Consider the following 13,841-nt stretch of genomic DNA (forward strand, 5'->3'; position numbering starts at 1 on the left):
AAGAGGTCGAGTTGATGAGGATTGCGCGGCCAACTGACCGTCGTACTTTTCCTCCCCGACGACTACCGCTACAACAGTACAATACACCTTGAGAAGATTTCCAACGCATCACCTCTGACAATGAACCCATAATCAACCGGACCATATCATATTCACTATTCCCGTTGACTTCGGCAGGGGTATAAGCAAAGCATCTCGCCTAAGAGTCTGCTCTCCCGAACGTTTCGCCTTTTCGCCACGATGACCTCGCACATCGAGGAAGGGATTTCCTCCAGGTTACCTTCCGAACCGCCTCCTCTGCCATACTCGCTCCGCACTCGCAAAAAGGCGATTGTCATCTTCTGGACAATCTTCATCATCGACACCCTGGGCCAACCGCTGATTCTATATTGGACATTATGGTATCTCACCAACCTTTCACATAATCTGGGTATGTCACAGGGCAGGACTTTGAGTTCAACATCGATTCCGACCCGGTCGCTCGTGCTGGTTGAGCAGCCAGGCTAATATGGGGGGACAGTGTTCTCTGTGGTCACGGCAGCAATAGGCGGTGTTTCGGTCTTCGAATACTTCTACCGATTGTACAACCTCCTTCGCAAAGGGTCGAGAGCGCGGCCACTGAATGCTCGGTCGTCATGGGTATGTGATACCGTCCGGAATCTTGATTCGACATGTGTGATCCATTGGTACTGATACATCCCGCAGCTCGACTTCTTCCACATCAATTTCACACTTGTCTGGCTCATTCTTGCTGTTGAACTCATTGTGTAAGTTCTCCATAGGAAACGGAGCCTGTCGGCTCTGGATGTCAGTATCGACGTAGCAACCAGCTAACTTGACATAGTGGGAGCGTACCGCATGAACCTTATGGTAGGTCCTCAGCTCGTTTCCGCGTCGTCTGCGCCATTCGACGGTCGATCTCTCCCTTTGAGACTTGTATCTGACAATCTTCAGTGCGCCTCATTGCCATGGTCCTGCCGACCGTCATGTTTTACTTTGGCATTGTTCACCTGACACTCGATGTCCTCCGCATGATGGGTTTCAAGGCCCCGTTCCGAATCTCGTCAACCCCCAAAGGAGCCCCGATGCCGACTGCACTGTATGCATTGATTGAGGACGTGGTTGCCGTTGATGGAGGCGGAGGCCAGATCTATCGGTATGCCTTGCGCACTCGATACCTGTCGAGCCCATACTTCCGCCGGATGCTGTTCGAGATGAACTGCTTTTGGAGTGGTGGCTCAATCATCTTTGCGGCGGTCATTACGGCTCTCGTCTTTACCCTTCCCGAGCCGGTCGCTTTTACAGTAAGTGTTGCTGGTGCTTCCGGGTGTGTCTCGAGTGTGTGTTTGTGTGTGTAGGTTATCTGACACGTCTTGACTATAGCTCGGCTGGTCATTGCCATTTGCATGGGCGGGTATCTGGACGCTCATCACCATCCCCTGGGTGCAAAGTGACCTGCGCCGCGAAAAAGAAGCCTGGGCGCAAAATGTTGGACAAGGGGGCGAGCCTTGCGTGGACCAGGTGCGGGCGCCTGCTGCCCGTACTCGTTTCGCCTCTGTTCAGGAAGCGATACCGAGCATCTTGCCCTGGTCTCGTAACAAAGAGATTCCGCCATCCGTACCGCCAGCGGCCCCCTGTGATATTGAGCGACTTCCCCCCAAACCTGCCAGTCTGCCGGACAGCACCCCGGCCGCTACTCTCGAGAATCAACCCTTGGGTCCCGAAAGCCCTTCTCAGATCGAAGGAGATGAATCCACCCAACATCCCATGACGTCAGCAGATGAGCGCGGGACGGCTGTCGGCCATCCGACCTTGTCGAGTGAGAAGAACTAAACCCATCGATCGCAATCAGTCATTCCACTCATTGTAGTCTCTCGTTCTGCGTCGAGAATGGACGACAGTCTCCGTCGAGACACCCAAAGCAAATCAAGCGTGACGGCACTTCTTCATTGACCTGACACGGCCTGCGGCATGCGACAGCAAATGCCCGGTTCTGATTGCAGTTCAGTCTCATGCTGGACCTTGGGGAATCTCGAGGGCGGTGTCTTGCTGACCGACGATCTGGCATCGCGGTCGTCTTCCTTTTTCACTTGTTTGCCTCCTCACATTTGGCAGTTATATTTCGAGCATAGATACCCTCGTCTACTTCACAATTTGATGGCTTTGTATATTTTCATTGATGGCGTTCCTGATTCGGTTTGATAGCGCATTTCTCTATTATGAATTTCAAATCAATCGGTGTCGGTGTAGTTGCTACGTTGCTCTTCATCTATCATGGTACGATGGAATTTCCATGGGCAGGCTTCGCAGTTACTGTACAGTGTACACTGTCCCGTGTCCCACTGTCCAGAATTCAGACTAAAGTATGACCATATGCAGTAGGACTGGGAAGGTATGTGTCGGGTTTCCACGTGTGTGGGCCAGTCTAACCCGTGACCACCCAAACCCCAACGCAGTAGGTGGTAGCATCTTCGGGGAAGGGTAGAATCGGGAGAGGGCTGCCTGAGCACATGACTGTCCAAGTGTGTTAGTGGAATCTTGTGACCGACCGACCAGCCGTCCGCCTTTTTTGCTCAGAACTCTCATCATTACTTAGTCGAACAGACCTTGTTTTATCTGCTGCTCAACATAGAACACAGGCAGCGAATCTTGAAATCTTGAGCCAAGGTGGGTTCTTGTGGTCTTGAGGAGTCCACTGTCCACATATGTAATGTGATGATCATAGAGGTCCCATTTTTCCCTCGAGTCTGAGATGAAACACAGACTACCTTGAGGTCCATCGAGGTATCGACCCGCAGCGGCGGATCCTTATTGACCGCTGCCTGTGCAGACTGCAGAGTGCAGAGGCACAAGAGTACTCATTTCCAAGACCTCAAGGAGGGGAGAGAGGAACGCTTCAGGCCACACTGCCAGAGGCAGAGGCGTGAGCCACACAAGGGCGCATGAGGCTGAAAGGAGAATGCAAAGGTTCCTTGCCAGCTACAAACCTACGCCACGTCAACCCTCGGCAAACGACATCAGCTGCCAAAGCTACCCGTGCCGGGTACTTTTGCCCTTGCCAAGGGCTTGGTGTGGCGGTGGGCAGAAGGAGAGGCCTTGCTGATTATACAGATTGGATGGATCATGACAGCGATGATCTTCCCGAACAGGTCGGTGATATCTTTGCTCGGTCTCGATCACGGTCATGGTCATGGTCATGGTCATGGTCATGGTCATGGTCACTACGGTGATGGTGAAGCCTTGGCTGGTTGAAAGCTGGCAATGGGCGCCACTAGTAAGGAGGAACGAACTAGAGGCTCTCCATGCTCCGAAGGTTGCTGAAGAGTTTCCATACCTCCTCGACTCCTCGGCTCCTCGAATCCTGGCGTACCCGCCATCAGCTTCTCCTTCCACCATCCGTATTGGGTTTACCAGGCTGGAGGAAGGCACCGTTAGCGCTAAGGTATTTCCATTCAATATTGTACAAGAAATGGAAGTGGAAACAAAGACACCCAAAAGAGGGTCACTGACAGTAACTCAGGGAATGGAAAATCTAGAACTCACCCGCTCGACAGCCACAAGTAAAACCAAAGAAAAAGAAAACCCTTCCAAATCCACTCGTGGTGGCTCCACTCATCTTTATTTCGCTCAAGTTTCCCGCCCTTTTTTTTTTTTTTTTTTTCTTTTTTGGGCGCGTTCCACCCGTTGCACCTTTTCCCACCTTTTCCCACTCCCTTTTTCCATCTTTTGACAAGTTTACGGCTGGTCCAACTGGTGCTTTTCCGCTGTATGAGCCACTTCGACGGAATCTAGATGCCTACCGAGTTCTCTCGAGGTGATGGTCTCATTCGTCCCGAGTGGGACCTCCCCTCCCCGGATCAGAGGCATTTTTCTGGTGGCTTTTTTTCCCTTAAACTTTTTCCAGCGTTGACCGCCCCTCATGCAGGCTTTTTGTTTCCGAGACGCACTCCGAGTCCTTGCTCCTAACTATATAGAAGCCGTACTTTCTCCCACACCCGTTCCTGAATCCGATCCCTTTCTGAGATAACCCCCCCCCCCCCGGTCACTTGTATCAGTTCATTATGTCGGCTTTCATCCAGTCAAATGTGTCATTCCTGCCATGCCTGATCGTTGACCTCTAACATTGGCTTCGAAAACGTGATTCCAGTGCGCGTGCTCACGGTCTGTTGGAGGTTTCACCGCCATCACCTCCTCACGGCACTCAGGTCCCTCTCCCAGCAGCCAGTCTGAGGCGCCGCTATCTACTCGTGTGGTCTCGGGTTGCCGGCGTTGGTCCATCAGACGCATTGGCCATTGTATCGACTGCAGACCGGTCTATTTTGCAAAGTCGTCATCAACATTGGACTCTCTAGCAGTCCTGTATATTCCGGATCTCACCTCCCACCCCGTCGAACATCTGAAGACAGTGTCCACCGCACACTCAGACTACCCTCTCGAGACATCTTGTCCAAGACCATTTGTTTGCCCGAACAATCGATTGATCATACGAAGCCTCGAAGATGTCTCCAAACCTCTTCTTGTGCTTGCGCACTCTCTTTTGCCCAACTTACTGGTTCCAAAAAGGCGAGCGCATCGACGGCAACGTGAAACGCGAGCAGCACTGGGACAGCCCCGTCCCCGGCACCTACAAGTTCCTCCCCGGCAAGGGCTGGCATTTGATCAAACGTGATGACAGTGATCACCAGGAAAAAGTGCCTCAGGCCATCGTCTACTGCCGCATTCTGCACCGATACATGTTCGAGACCGAGCTGAATGATCGATGCCGCTGGTACTCGGCTCCGTTGCATCGGGGCGCGGCCCCCGAAGAGCTCCGCTTCTTCCTTCTGGATGACGGCATCCATTGGGTCGCTGGCTGGGATGCCCAAGGCCGATTCATTCCTGGCCCGTACCCGAAATGGTACCTGGATGAAGACGGAGTGACCATGCACCGTGGCGCCTCGCCCTGTTCGAGTGCCACTGTGTCACGATGCAGCAGTGTCATTGCCGGCAAATCTGGTTGATCAAACACAACGTTGGTGACCATTCCAAGCGTCCCTCGTCACCATTCACCATTCACCATTCACCATTCACCATTCACCATTCACCATTCACCATTCATCGCTACCACCTTCTCAACACATCTCACAACATATAACACCTTACTTTGACCACCAATATTCTAATTCCTCCGGCCCTCGTCCATCCCCACGGAGGATGTTACCCTCCTAACTCATCCGGGGGCAGCCACATCTCTTGATTCCCTTCTCTTTCAGCTCCACCCTTTGACAGCGTTTCAGCGTGTCAGACCATTGTCGTCTCGCAAAAGTGCTCTTTTCTCTCCGACGGAGATATGACTGATGATGCTTTTGTTTTTGTACCATAATATCTACCGGGGCGTCGGATCATTCTAGAGCATCCCCACTGTTTGGTTGAATCAATATTTTACCTGATCTCTACATGCATACAAAATACCAAGACCACGAAAATTGTCCCGCCCATCTTAATCATTCAGGAAGAAGACTTTGAAAAAATAGCGCAATCTACAACTTCGCCCCCGGCTCATTCAGAAGCTTCTCCAAACCATCCCGAACCTGCCTCACCATCCCCCCCTTCCCCACGCGCATCGTCTCCCTCAACACAAACACATGCGTATAAGTCCCCACCATCTTGACATCCTCCTCCCCCTCCCGAAACACCCCAATCTCCCACGTCACACTCGACGACCCCAACTTGGCCACCCGCAACCCAACCTCCAACCGATCTGGAAACGCCACCGAGGCGAAAAAGTCGCAGTGCGTCGAGACAATCAGCCCGATTTGATCATCGCCTGCGTCCAGCGTCGATGCCTCTGGCTCTTGTTTTTGGCTGGAGGGTTTGCCGGGGAAGTTGGATTTCGGGCTCGGGTTCTTGGTGGATGGGTTGTTCACGCTGAAGGGGTTGCGGCCGCAGTGTTCGATTAGGTAGGCGTTGGCGATGGTGTCGAAGAGGGCGGTGTAGACGGTGTTGTTGAGGTGCGCGTACATGTCGTTGTCGAACCTGTGCCACATAGCCTCGTTAATGTGAATGTCATCCCAGAATGAGTGGAGGTAATGTATGTACTGGACCTCTAGTGAGTACCTAGAGGTCCGTATCCACTCATGTTGGATTCAGGGCGACACGCTCGTTGAATCGCGGGGAGTCTGCGAGTGTTTACCATCTGGTCTGATGCACTTGACGATATCCATAGTCGCTCCGCTTTCTACTCTTTTTGGCCTGGAGATCTGAAGATGCCATGTTTTGCGGAGGTGGGGGAAATCAACCACATGTGTTTGTTTTGAGAAGAGTCTGATTTGGTGGGTGAGCGCACGACAGCCTTTGAACCTTATGCGACGGGCTACTCCCTACTCCGCAACCTCGGGGACTGCGCAGATCAATACGGACGTGAATGAACCGAGGTCGGCGGATCGGGTCACAACCGGTGTGTTAGGTAAGCTTTTGGCTGTCCTGAGACTCCTGACCTTCCTGAACTCAACGAGCTTGGCGCCAGTGAAGAGAGGTACTCGATGAGTCGATGGATCTTTGAAGAGGCTGTGATTTGTTGAATCAGACGGGCGAGCTTAGAGTTGCAGAATTGGACTATGAGAAAGTATCTAAGTACCGGCAATGCTTAGTGCTTGTACCTTACCATGAAAGGTCCGTCGTATCTACATCAGTTACCTGTTATCGAGGACGGACATCAACTGGACAATCTCCCGTGCCTGGCCTCATCAGCAAACCTAATCGGAAATTTTTTTCCCTCTTCCGCGTGTGTTTGTACTCCGCGACTCGTGATCGCTCACGACTACTTGCGATTCTGCGCCCAACAGCACACTCGCAAAGGCAATCCATCGCTTTGAAGACCTTTGTACCTGCTATCTCACTGTGACAAGCCTCGCTGGCTCCCTCAGCTCGTATCACGGCCTATCTGCTGCGGCGAGGCAAATATCCTCTGCCCTCCCCGCCCTGCATGGCCCTCGTCAACGTGGACACCTCACAGCAGGTGCCCCCTGCTGAATCGGTTCTGAAGACTCCCGACGTGCTGGTCACCCCATGCGATCCATGGCCTGCGCCGTATTATATGGAACGTGGACTCCGTCGGGTTCGTCCGTATCACTACACCTACAATACCAACTGCAAGGAAAGATGGCGGGGTAAACGACTCGAGGATATTTTTACCTCTGAGTTCCGGGATCGCGCCCCGGAGTACTACGTATGTTTGCGCTGCCTTGTTTGCCCACAGATTCTTCTTTGAGTCTAACTCGAATCTAATGCGATAACCCTCACTAGAGAGCTGCTTTGGATAAGGGCTTGATCTGCGTCAATGGCAAACCGGCAGGCCGTGACACCGTCATCAAGAATGGCCAAGTCGTCTCGCACACTACGCACCGCCACGAACCTGCCGTGACCAGCGCCCCTATCGGGATCATCCACGAAGATGACGATCTGATTGTCATCGACAAGCCAGCCGGTGTGCCTGTTCACGCCGCTGGTCGATACCACTACAATTCAATCGTCGAGATTCTTCGCGCGGAACGCGGCCATGACTGGATTCCCCGGCCTTGTAATCGGCTGGACCGTCTGACCTCGGGAATCATGTTCATTGGCAAACATCCCAAGGGCGCGGAGAAGATGGCGGGTGCGTTGCAGGCACGTACGGTGCAAAAGGAGTATGTGGCTCGAGTCAAGGGCAGATTCCCCGACGGGGTGATTGTCTGTGATCAGCCCATCATGCAAGTTAGCCCGAAGCTGGGTCTGAATCGTGTGCGAGCAACGGGCAAGTCGGCCACGACCAAGTTCCGCAGACTCGCGTATTACCCTCCCCAGGCGGCGCTGGCATCTGCCGAGAAGCATGACAGCGCCGCCGCCGCCGGTGATCGTGCCGTGACGCCACCCCCATTCTCGCCAACGAGGACGATGGCTACAGTATCGTCCACTGTTTCCCCCTGACGGGTCGCACACATCAGATTCGTGTCCACCTCCAGTTCCTGGGCCACCCGATCACCAACGATCCCATCTACTCGAATCGGCGCGTATTCGGACCCGAACTGGGTCGCAACGAAACCAGCGGGGACCGCGATGATGAGATCATGGAACGACTGCACCGCATGGGCAAGACCGAGGTCGCCGATACAGTCTCCTACCGGACTCATCTGACTGCGGCGCCAAACGTCCCACCAGGCACTGATCCGGCCATTCTGGCCGATATCATGGCCCGAGAGCAACAGGCGGCCTCCGACGAATACGAAAAGCGCAAGGGTGAGCGTCTCTCGGGGAAATTCTGCGACGTCTGCCAAACAGAGCTCTACACAGACCCGGGTCCCCACGAACTCGGCATCTTCTTGCATGCAGTCGCTTACGCCGACCGGAATGGAAACTGGGGTTATCGCAGTCCAATGCCGTCCTGGGGTCTTCCTCCCCCGGGGTGCGAGGGACCCCGTGAAGTCCCCGACTGGGTACCCGTCCCGGAGAACGAGGAGATCATATACGGTCACGGCACTGTGCCCCCTGAAATTGGCGTCGACGAAGATGAAACATCTTTGGCAAAGCCAATGTCCAACACGGTGCTCCTGACCGGTGTGGGTACCTTGGACTTTTCGGACCCGAGCTATGGCTTGGCTGCTGCTGCTGCTTCTAAGCAAGGGGAGCCGGAGACCTCAAGACCGGCCAATCCTTGATTGACACCACAACAACAGCATTACCATGTATGAAACTTGAGACTGGATTTGCATATACAGCCCTAAAGCAATCGAATTCATCAGCTACCATTCATGTCCCAAGCAAGACGGGCAGTTTTCCTGTTTACCTGTAAAGGTACCAGTAAAGACAGTCAGAGTCAATTGGAGGTCGCAAATCACTAGCGGTAAAGGAAGTTGGAACTATACAAATGAGTGAACATTTACCATTCCAACCACACACACACGCGTCAAGACAACAGTAGACGTCTATGTAAATATTGACCATGAAAGAGAAAGTCCTGAAGCTCCATTAGTTCTGGAGGAACCTCTCGTCCGTTCAAAGTATCTGGTTAGAACGCCACGAATGGGCAGTGACGGGGGGTCAGAGACTGTTGAAGGTGTGTTGAGTTCTACGAGTGACGTTTATGTGCTTTGCACGTTACGCGGTAAGAGGTATGTATGTGAGCGGGCTATGCTGTTCTCGCGTTTTTTCTGGGCGCGGGGAACACCGGACATCCAGGCCTGGTGAGTAACTCGATGCTATTTCTCGTGGACCAGGGAGATTGCAGGTGGATGATGCTTTGATCGGCACTCATGTTATAGAATACAGAGAGGTCGACGAGGCTTATTGAAGTGAGACATGGAAATAGTCGGGCCGAGTCGCATGCCACTATTCGTTTCTCAACGCTGCAATGAATAGCCGTATACTTTCGAGTTCATCTGAATTTACTGTCGTTGAGGCGTTCGCAAGGAATCGAAGGGGGGGTTTTTTTTGCAATTTTTGATTGTCATTCCAGAGAAAAGGTTTTAAATTTCTCTCTTTGCTCTATCCGCCCAGCACTGTAAGACCAAGCGCGAGCCGCGCACGGTATGCCATGCACGATTCTTGGGATAAAAAAAAAATTCGTGATCGTCAAGATTGATTGTATCACGATCGGTACAATAATCCCGACCTCCCTTTCTCGTGCGCTCCTGCGATTGTATCCCACCGAATATTTGAGATTGAGGAAAATAAATGAAACTGAACTTTTTTTTAGAAAATTCCGATCCATCTAAGCCTCGGTGGTGACACGGCCCTTGGCGTTGGTGACCTTGACACCGAGAGCCTTGGCCTTGGCGAGGATCTCGACGCGCTTGCGGGAGGAAACGGCGTGGGCGATCCTGCGACGATAGGTTAGTCCGGTTTCCGGAATTTGAGAGTGAGACGGGAACACCAGTTGAGACGACACTCATCGGTAATTTTGACTCTTCATGTCGTCTGCGTCTGTCTGGTTGGCTAGTCTGGGGATAGAAATCCACGTACTCGGCAGCGTAGGTGCGGTTGTGCATCAGGAGAAGCTCGACGTCCTTGGGGTTGTGGACGAGGAAGGCCTTGTGGCCGGAGGGCATCATGTGACGGGTCTTCTTGTTGGATCCATAACCGATCTTGGGCCTGCAAAAAACGTTGGGTCAATCATCCGAATATTGACACGCGCAAAGTCGAAATGACGAATGAAAGTAGAGAGAAATCGTACATGCGAATGACACCACGGAAACGGCGACGGACACAGTTGTCAATACCCTTGGGCTTGCGCCACGAGGAGCCAACACGCATAAAGCGGTCGGACTGGTGGCGGAAGAAGGTCTTCGAGTCTGCACCACAGAAGAATTGTCAGTCCACCACTTTAACCCTAGTCGATTGCGAGATTTCGGTAGTGTTGATTGAATCGTTTTCGATTGCCCCGGATACTGCAATGCGCAATGCCTTTCGGTCGACCAGAATCGCTCCATCATCGTAGTCGAAGAGTTCGCATATCATTGTTGCATGTCGTGATTGGCGTATGTATATCTGCAGTCCTTCGCCTCCACATCTTCCTCCTCTTCAAGCGGCAATTCGTTCATTTTGTGGTGCGACCAAAAGAGCATTGAGCATTGAGCGTTGACCGTTGGCATCGAGGCATCGAAACAATCGAGACACAGGAAATGGTCGAAAAGTATCGGGAACGTACGCTTCTTCACGATGGGAACATGCTTCTTTGCGGCGACCATCTTGAATAGGAAGAAAAAAAATTCGTCAGTATTTCTTTCGAAGACGACAGCTGTCGATATCAAGTTCGAGAAACACTCACTTTGGCGGTTGTGCAGGGTCTCGCCGGGCGTTGGATAGTTGTCGATTCGGAACGTAGTCGATCTCTCGAAAACTTCACACTGACGCGGACGAGTGGGCGGTCCACACTAGTGCGCTTCGGGGGGAGTTTAGCGACCCGGGTCTAAGCTTATGTAATGGTAGGGTTTGGTGGTGGGTGAGCCCTGCCAAGGTTTTTTTTTTCTCTTTTTCGGGTTTAGACCTTTGGGTGGATCAGCCTGTATGATCACGTGACTCATCACATGTGAGCTTATGAAGTAGTTGATGTGGGTCCCGAGCGAGCGGGCCAACCAGCCGAACGGACCAACCGCGTCAAATCGCGCCGAGACATTCAACCTTCCAACTTCGGCCACACCATGCCATCAAATCGGCAGGTAAGGCTCTCAAAGTTGGTAGAGCAAGAGGGTAGGATTCAACTCGCAATTAAAGCCCACCAAGAGAGCCAGATCTCATCCGTTCGCGCAGCCGCAAGACGTTATCAAATCCCGCGGACTACCCTAGCCAAGCGTCTTGCGCGTAGACCTGCGCGCGTCGATACATGCGCAAATTCGTCTAGGATGACTCAAAACGAGGAGAATGCGCTTCTAAAATGGGCTCTCTCTCTCTCAAGTCTCGCGGACCTGCCCTTATGCGTAGCCATCTACGAGATATGGCGAATCTACTGCTTGCGGCGCGTTGCCGGTCTCCTGATCAGCCTGCCGATCAGATTGGTAGAGATTGGCCTATAAGATTCATCCAACGCGATCCAGAGCTTCGTCTAGCTCGATCTAGGAGATACGCTTATAAAGAGGCTCAAGATGAGAATAATGCGAATGCGAATGCGGTGGTTTGTACGTCTACCCCGATGCCGTCGCCAATTTCTATACTAGACACCAGATCCAGTCAGATAGAGCCGGAGACACCTAGGACTACTGATCAGGTCAAGAGGCAGGCCCGGTATTTTTCATCCGCTACAACCTAGTCCGACTACTCCGACCAAAGGAAGATTGGATAAGCTTACAGAAGGATATGCTGAGGCGATAATTCAAGGGTTTATCGATCAGAAAGAAAAGGAGGCTCTACTCGGCGCTCGCAGCCAACGCCAGAATAATGCAAAAAGCATCAAGATCGAAGCGCCAACCTCCATACCAAGGAGGACTATCAATTCAGGAGGCTTTTGATCTGTTGGACGCAAGAGATCAGCCAGAGAGGGTTGAAGGCGCAGAGATGCAGCCGCATGGTCAACAGGCAGGATCGCCTACTACGCGCACACCAAGGAGTCCGCAGAGGTGCAGTGGCTACAGAGAGGTTGGCCATAAGGTTAATCGATGCCCCAATCGTCAAATGCAATTAATTCGAAAAACGCAAAGTTCATGCGTTGATGCAGCTGGTCCATCTGGCTGGGTGGCCCGCTCGCTCGGGAACCACGTTATAGCATGCGATGAAGGCCTCACTCTGACTACTAAACTTGGTTAAAGATGACTGCGATTCAGTTGTTGGTCTATTATTGGCTTTTCAAATATTCCCAAGTTCTGTCTGCTGGATGTGTTTGACCCCGTCGTCATACTCTGCTCCATCAACACAGTCATCACTCCTTAACCTGGAAATGTAGCATCATCCGGTCACCATTCTTCTCTCCACTCTTCAACATCTGCTCCAAAAGTGACAGATCTGCCAACGCTTCTTCTGGGGATTGTCTGTTCACCACGGGCCCTCCACGGAGAATGCTCTCAGCAAATTCCTTGACTTCGGGGACCACGCCTTTGCCGTCAAACTCAATGTGGTGAACCTCATCATTGACCATGACGTCGTCGAACTGGATTTTCACCATTCCCTTTTCGCATTCGAATTCGAAAAGACTGTCGTTGTACCGAGATCCCCAAGAAAGTGAAATGGTGCCCGTAGCTCCCAATTCCGTCTGAGCGACTGCGTCAACGGTGTCAATGGGCGGCAGGTATTCTTGTAATTGCCGAGTCTGTGCAGAGACAGCCGTCACTCGGTCGTTGGGGCCAAGAATCATACGGAGACCGGCAAGCATGTGCACGCCTCCATCCAGAAGAAATCCGCCCTGATAGCCCGGTGACTTGCGCCAGGGAGTCACTGCGGTGGTTTTCATGGCGCTGTTAGTGACTTTTCTGGTTGATGTGTAGAACTGGCCACTTACAGTAATACCGATTATCCTGTTGAACCAGACTCTGCACATTCACTCTGAACCGTCGAACCTTCCCCATGGCGTGTACCTTCTCCGCAGCGAAGAGGAACTTGGTCATGTAGCGGAAATTCTCCCCCACGGCCCAGATCCGATGGTGCACGTCGCATGTGGTCTGGTACCATTGCAGAAGTTCTCGCGCCGCAATGACATCCTTGGCGATAGGCTTTTCCGAAAGCACATGTTTACCTGCGAAGAGAGCTTTCTTGATAAAACCAGGCTGAACAAGGATCGGAAGACTATACATGACTCTCGGTCAGCGGGTGCCCTGCTTTTGATGGTCGTGGGTCACATAGGGCGCGTGAGGAAGCAAGACGGACGTACCCAATGATCACGGCACCGATATCTGAGCGGGCCAGGAGGTCCTCGTAGGTTTTACCATGGCCAGAGTCGTCAGAGTAGAGGTCACAATTGGGAGCTCCGCTCGCGAGATCTCTCGCTGATTTCAAGGATCTGGAGTAGATGGCCTTCAGGGCAAGGTCGGGGGTAGCTTGAACCGCAGGCTATACGGTACCGTTGGATGTATAATGTAAGTCAAACGCTTGCCTTGTATGGAGAGAGAATCCTTGCATTCTCGCAGGTTGTATGGCTCACCAAATGCTGTTCCTTGGCAAAATTGCCTGTCAAGGCAATTAGCTGAATGCTTCAAAGCTCATCGGCCGGAAAATCCAGACTGGCGCATATAGAAGCTTACCACTGCCGATGATGGCGACACCAATTGACATCTTCTATGACGTTCCTGAGTATATGACTGTATAGATGAATGACCGGTGATCAGACAAAAAGGGGCCACGGTGTCGATGAGAAGATACTCTCGCTTCTCTGGACTGCAAGGTCAATCGGTCGTACAAAGCAG

At 52.4% G+C, this 13,841-nt stretch overlaps 7 protein-coding genes across 7 annotated transcripts; 3 read left to right on the plus strand and 4 right to left on the minus strand.

Moving 5' to 3' along the window:
• Positions 1-240: 240 nt before the first annotated feature.
• Positions 241-1,833, plus strand: N7539_003586 (uncharacterized protein; the record flags this gene model as incomplete). The annotated part of the gene is made up of 6 exons (XM_056933188.1): positions 241-430; positions 521-639; positions 706-767; positions 845-870; positions 955-1,304; positions 1,384-1,833. 6 exons carry the CDS (start codon positions 241-243, stop codon positions 1,831-1,833), a joined length of 1,197 nt encoding a protein of 398 aa, XP_056790729.1.
• A 1,197-nt stretch (positions 1,834-3,030) lies between these two features.
• Positions 3,031-3,210, minus strand: N7539_003587 (uncharacterized protein; the record flags this gene model as incomplete). Its single annotated transcript, XM_056933189.1, has 1 exon — positions 3,031-3,210. One exon carries the CDS (start codon positions 3,208-3,210, stop codon positions 3,031-3,033), a length of 180 nt encoding a protein of 59 aa, XP_056790730.1.
• A 1,289-nt stretch (positions 3,211-4,499) lies between these two features.
• On the plus strand, positions 4,500-5,000 carry N7539_003588 (uncharacterized protein; the record flags this gene model as incomplete). The annotated part of the gene is made up of 1 exon (XM_056933190.1): positions 4,500-5,000. One exon carries the CDS (start codon positions 4,500-4,502, stop codon positions 4,998-5,000), a length of 501 nt encoding a protein of 166 aa, XP_056790731.1.
• Positions 5,001-5,519: 519 nt separating this feature from the next.
• On the minus strand, positions 5,520-6,252 carry N7539_003589 (acyl-CoA thioesterase; the record flags this gene model as incomplete). Its single annotated transcript, XM_056933191.1, has 2 exons — positions 5,520-6,096; positions 6,173-6,252. 2 exons carry the CDS (start codon positions 6,250-6,252, stop codon positions 5,520-5,522), a joined length of 657 nt encoding a protein of 218 aa, XP_056790732.1.
• A 712-nt stretch (positions 6,253-6,964) lies between these two features.
• N7539_003590 (pseudouridine synthase family protein) lies at positions 6,965-8,672 on the plus strand (the record flags this gene model as incomplete). Its single annotated transcript, XM_056933192.1, has 3 exons — positions 6,965-7,207; positions 7,285-7,878; positions 7,908-8,672. 3 exons carry the CDS (start codon positions 6,965-6,967, stop codon positions 8,670-8,672), a joined length of 1,602 nt encoding a protein of 533 aa, XP_056790733.1.
• Positions 8,673-9,724: 1,052 nt separating this feature from the next.
• N7539_003591 (60S ribosomal protein eL32) lies at positions 9,725-10,700 on the minus strand (the record flags this gene model as incomplete). The annotated part of the gene is made up of 4 exons (XM_056933193.1): positions 9,725-9,833; positions 9,976-10,104; positions 10,187-10,304; positions 10,661-10,700. 4 exons carry the CDS (start codon positions 10,698-10,700, stop codon positions 9,725-9,727), a joined length of 396 nt encoding a protein of 131 aa, XP_056790734.1.
• Positions 10,701-12,364: 1,664 nt separating this feature from the next.
• Positions 12,365-13,710, minus strand: N7539_003592 (Gfo/Idh/MocA family protein; the record flags this gene model as incomplete). Its single annotated transcript, XM_056933194.1, has 5 exons — positions 12,365-12,876; positions 12,941-13,224; positions 13,310-13,488; positions 13,580-13,605; positions 13,680-13,710. 5 exons carry the CDS (start codon positions 13,708-13,710, stop codon positions 12,365-12,367), a joined length of 1,032 nt encoding a protein of 343 aa, XP_056790735.1.
• Positions 13,711-13,841: the final 131 nt, after the last annotated feature.

The sequence above is a fragment of the Penicillium diatomitis genome, assembly GCF_028827545.1.
Source record: "Penicillium diatomitis strain IBT 30728 chromosome Unknown utg000004l_segment0_segment0, whole genome shotgun sequence".
In the NCBI taxonomy this organism is placed as follows: Eukaryota; Fungi; Ascomycota; class Eurotiomycetes; order Eurotiales; family Aspergillaceae; genus Penicillium; species Penicillium diatomitis.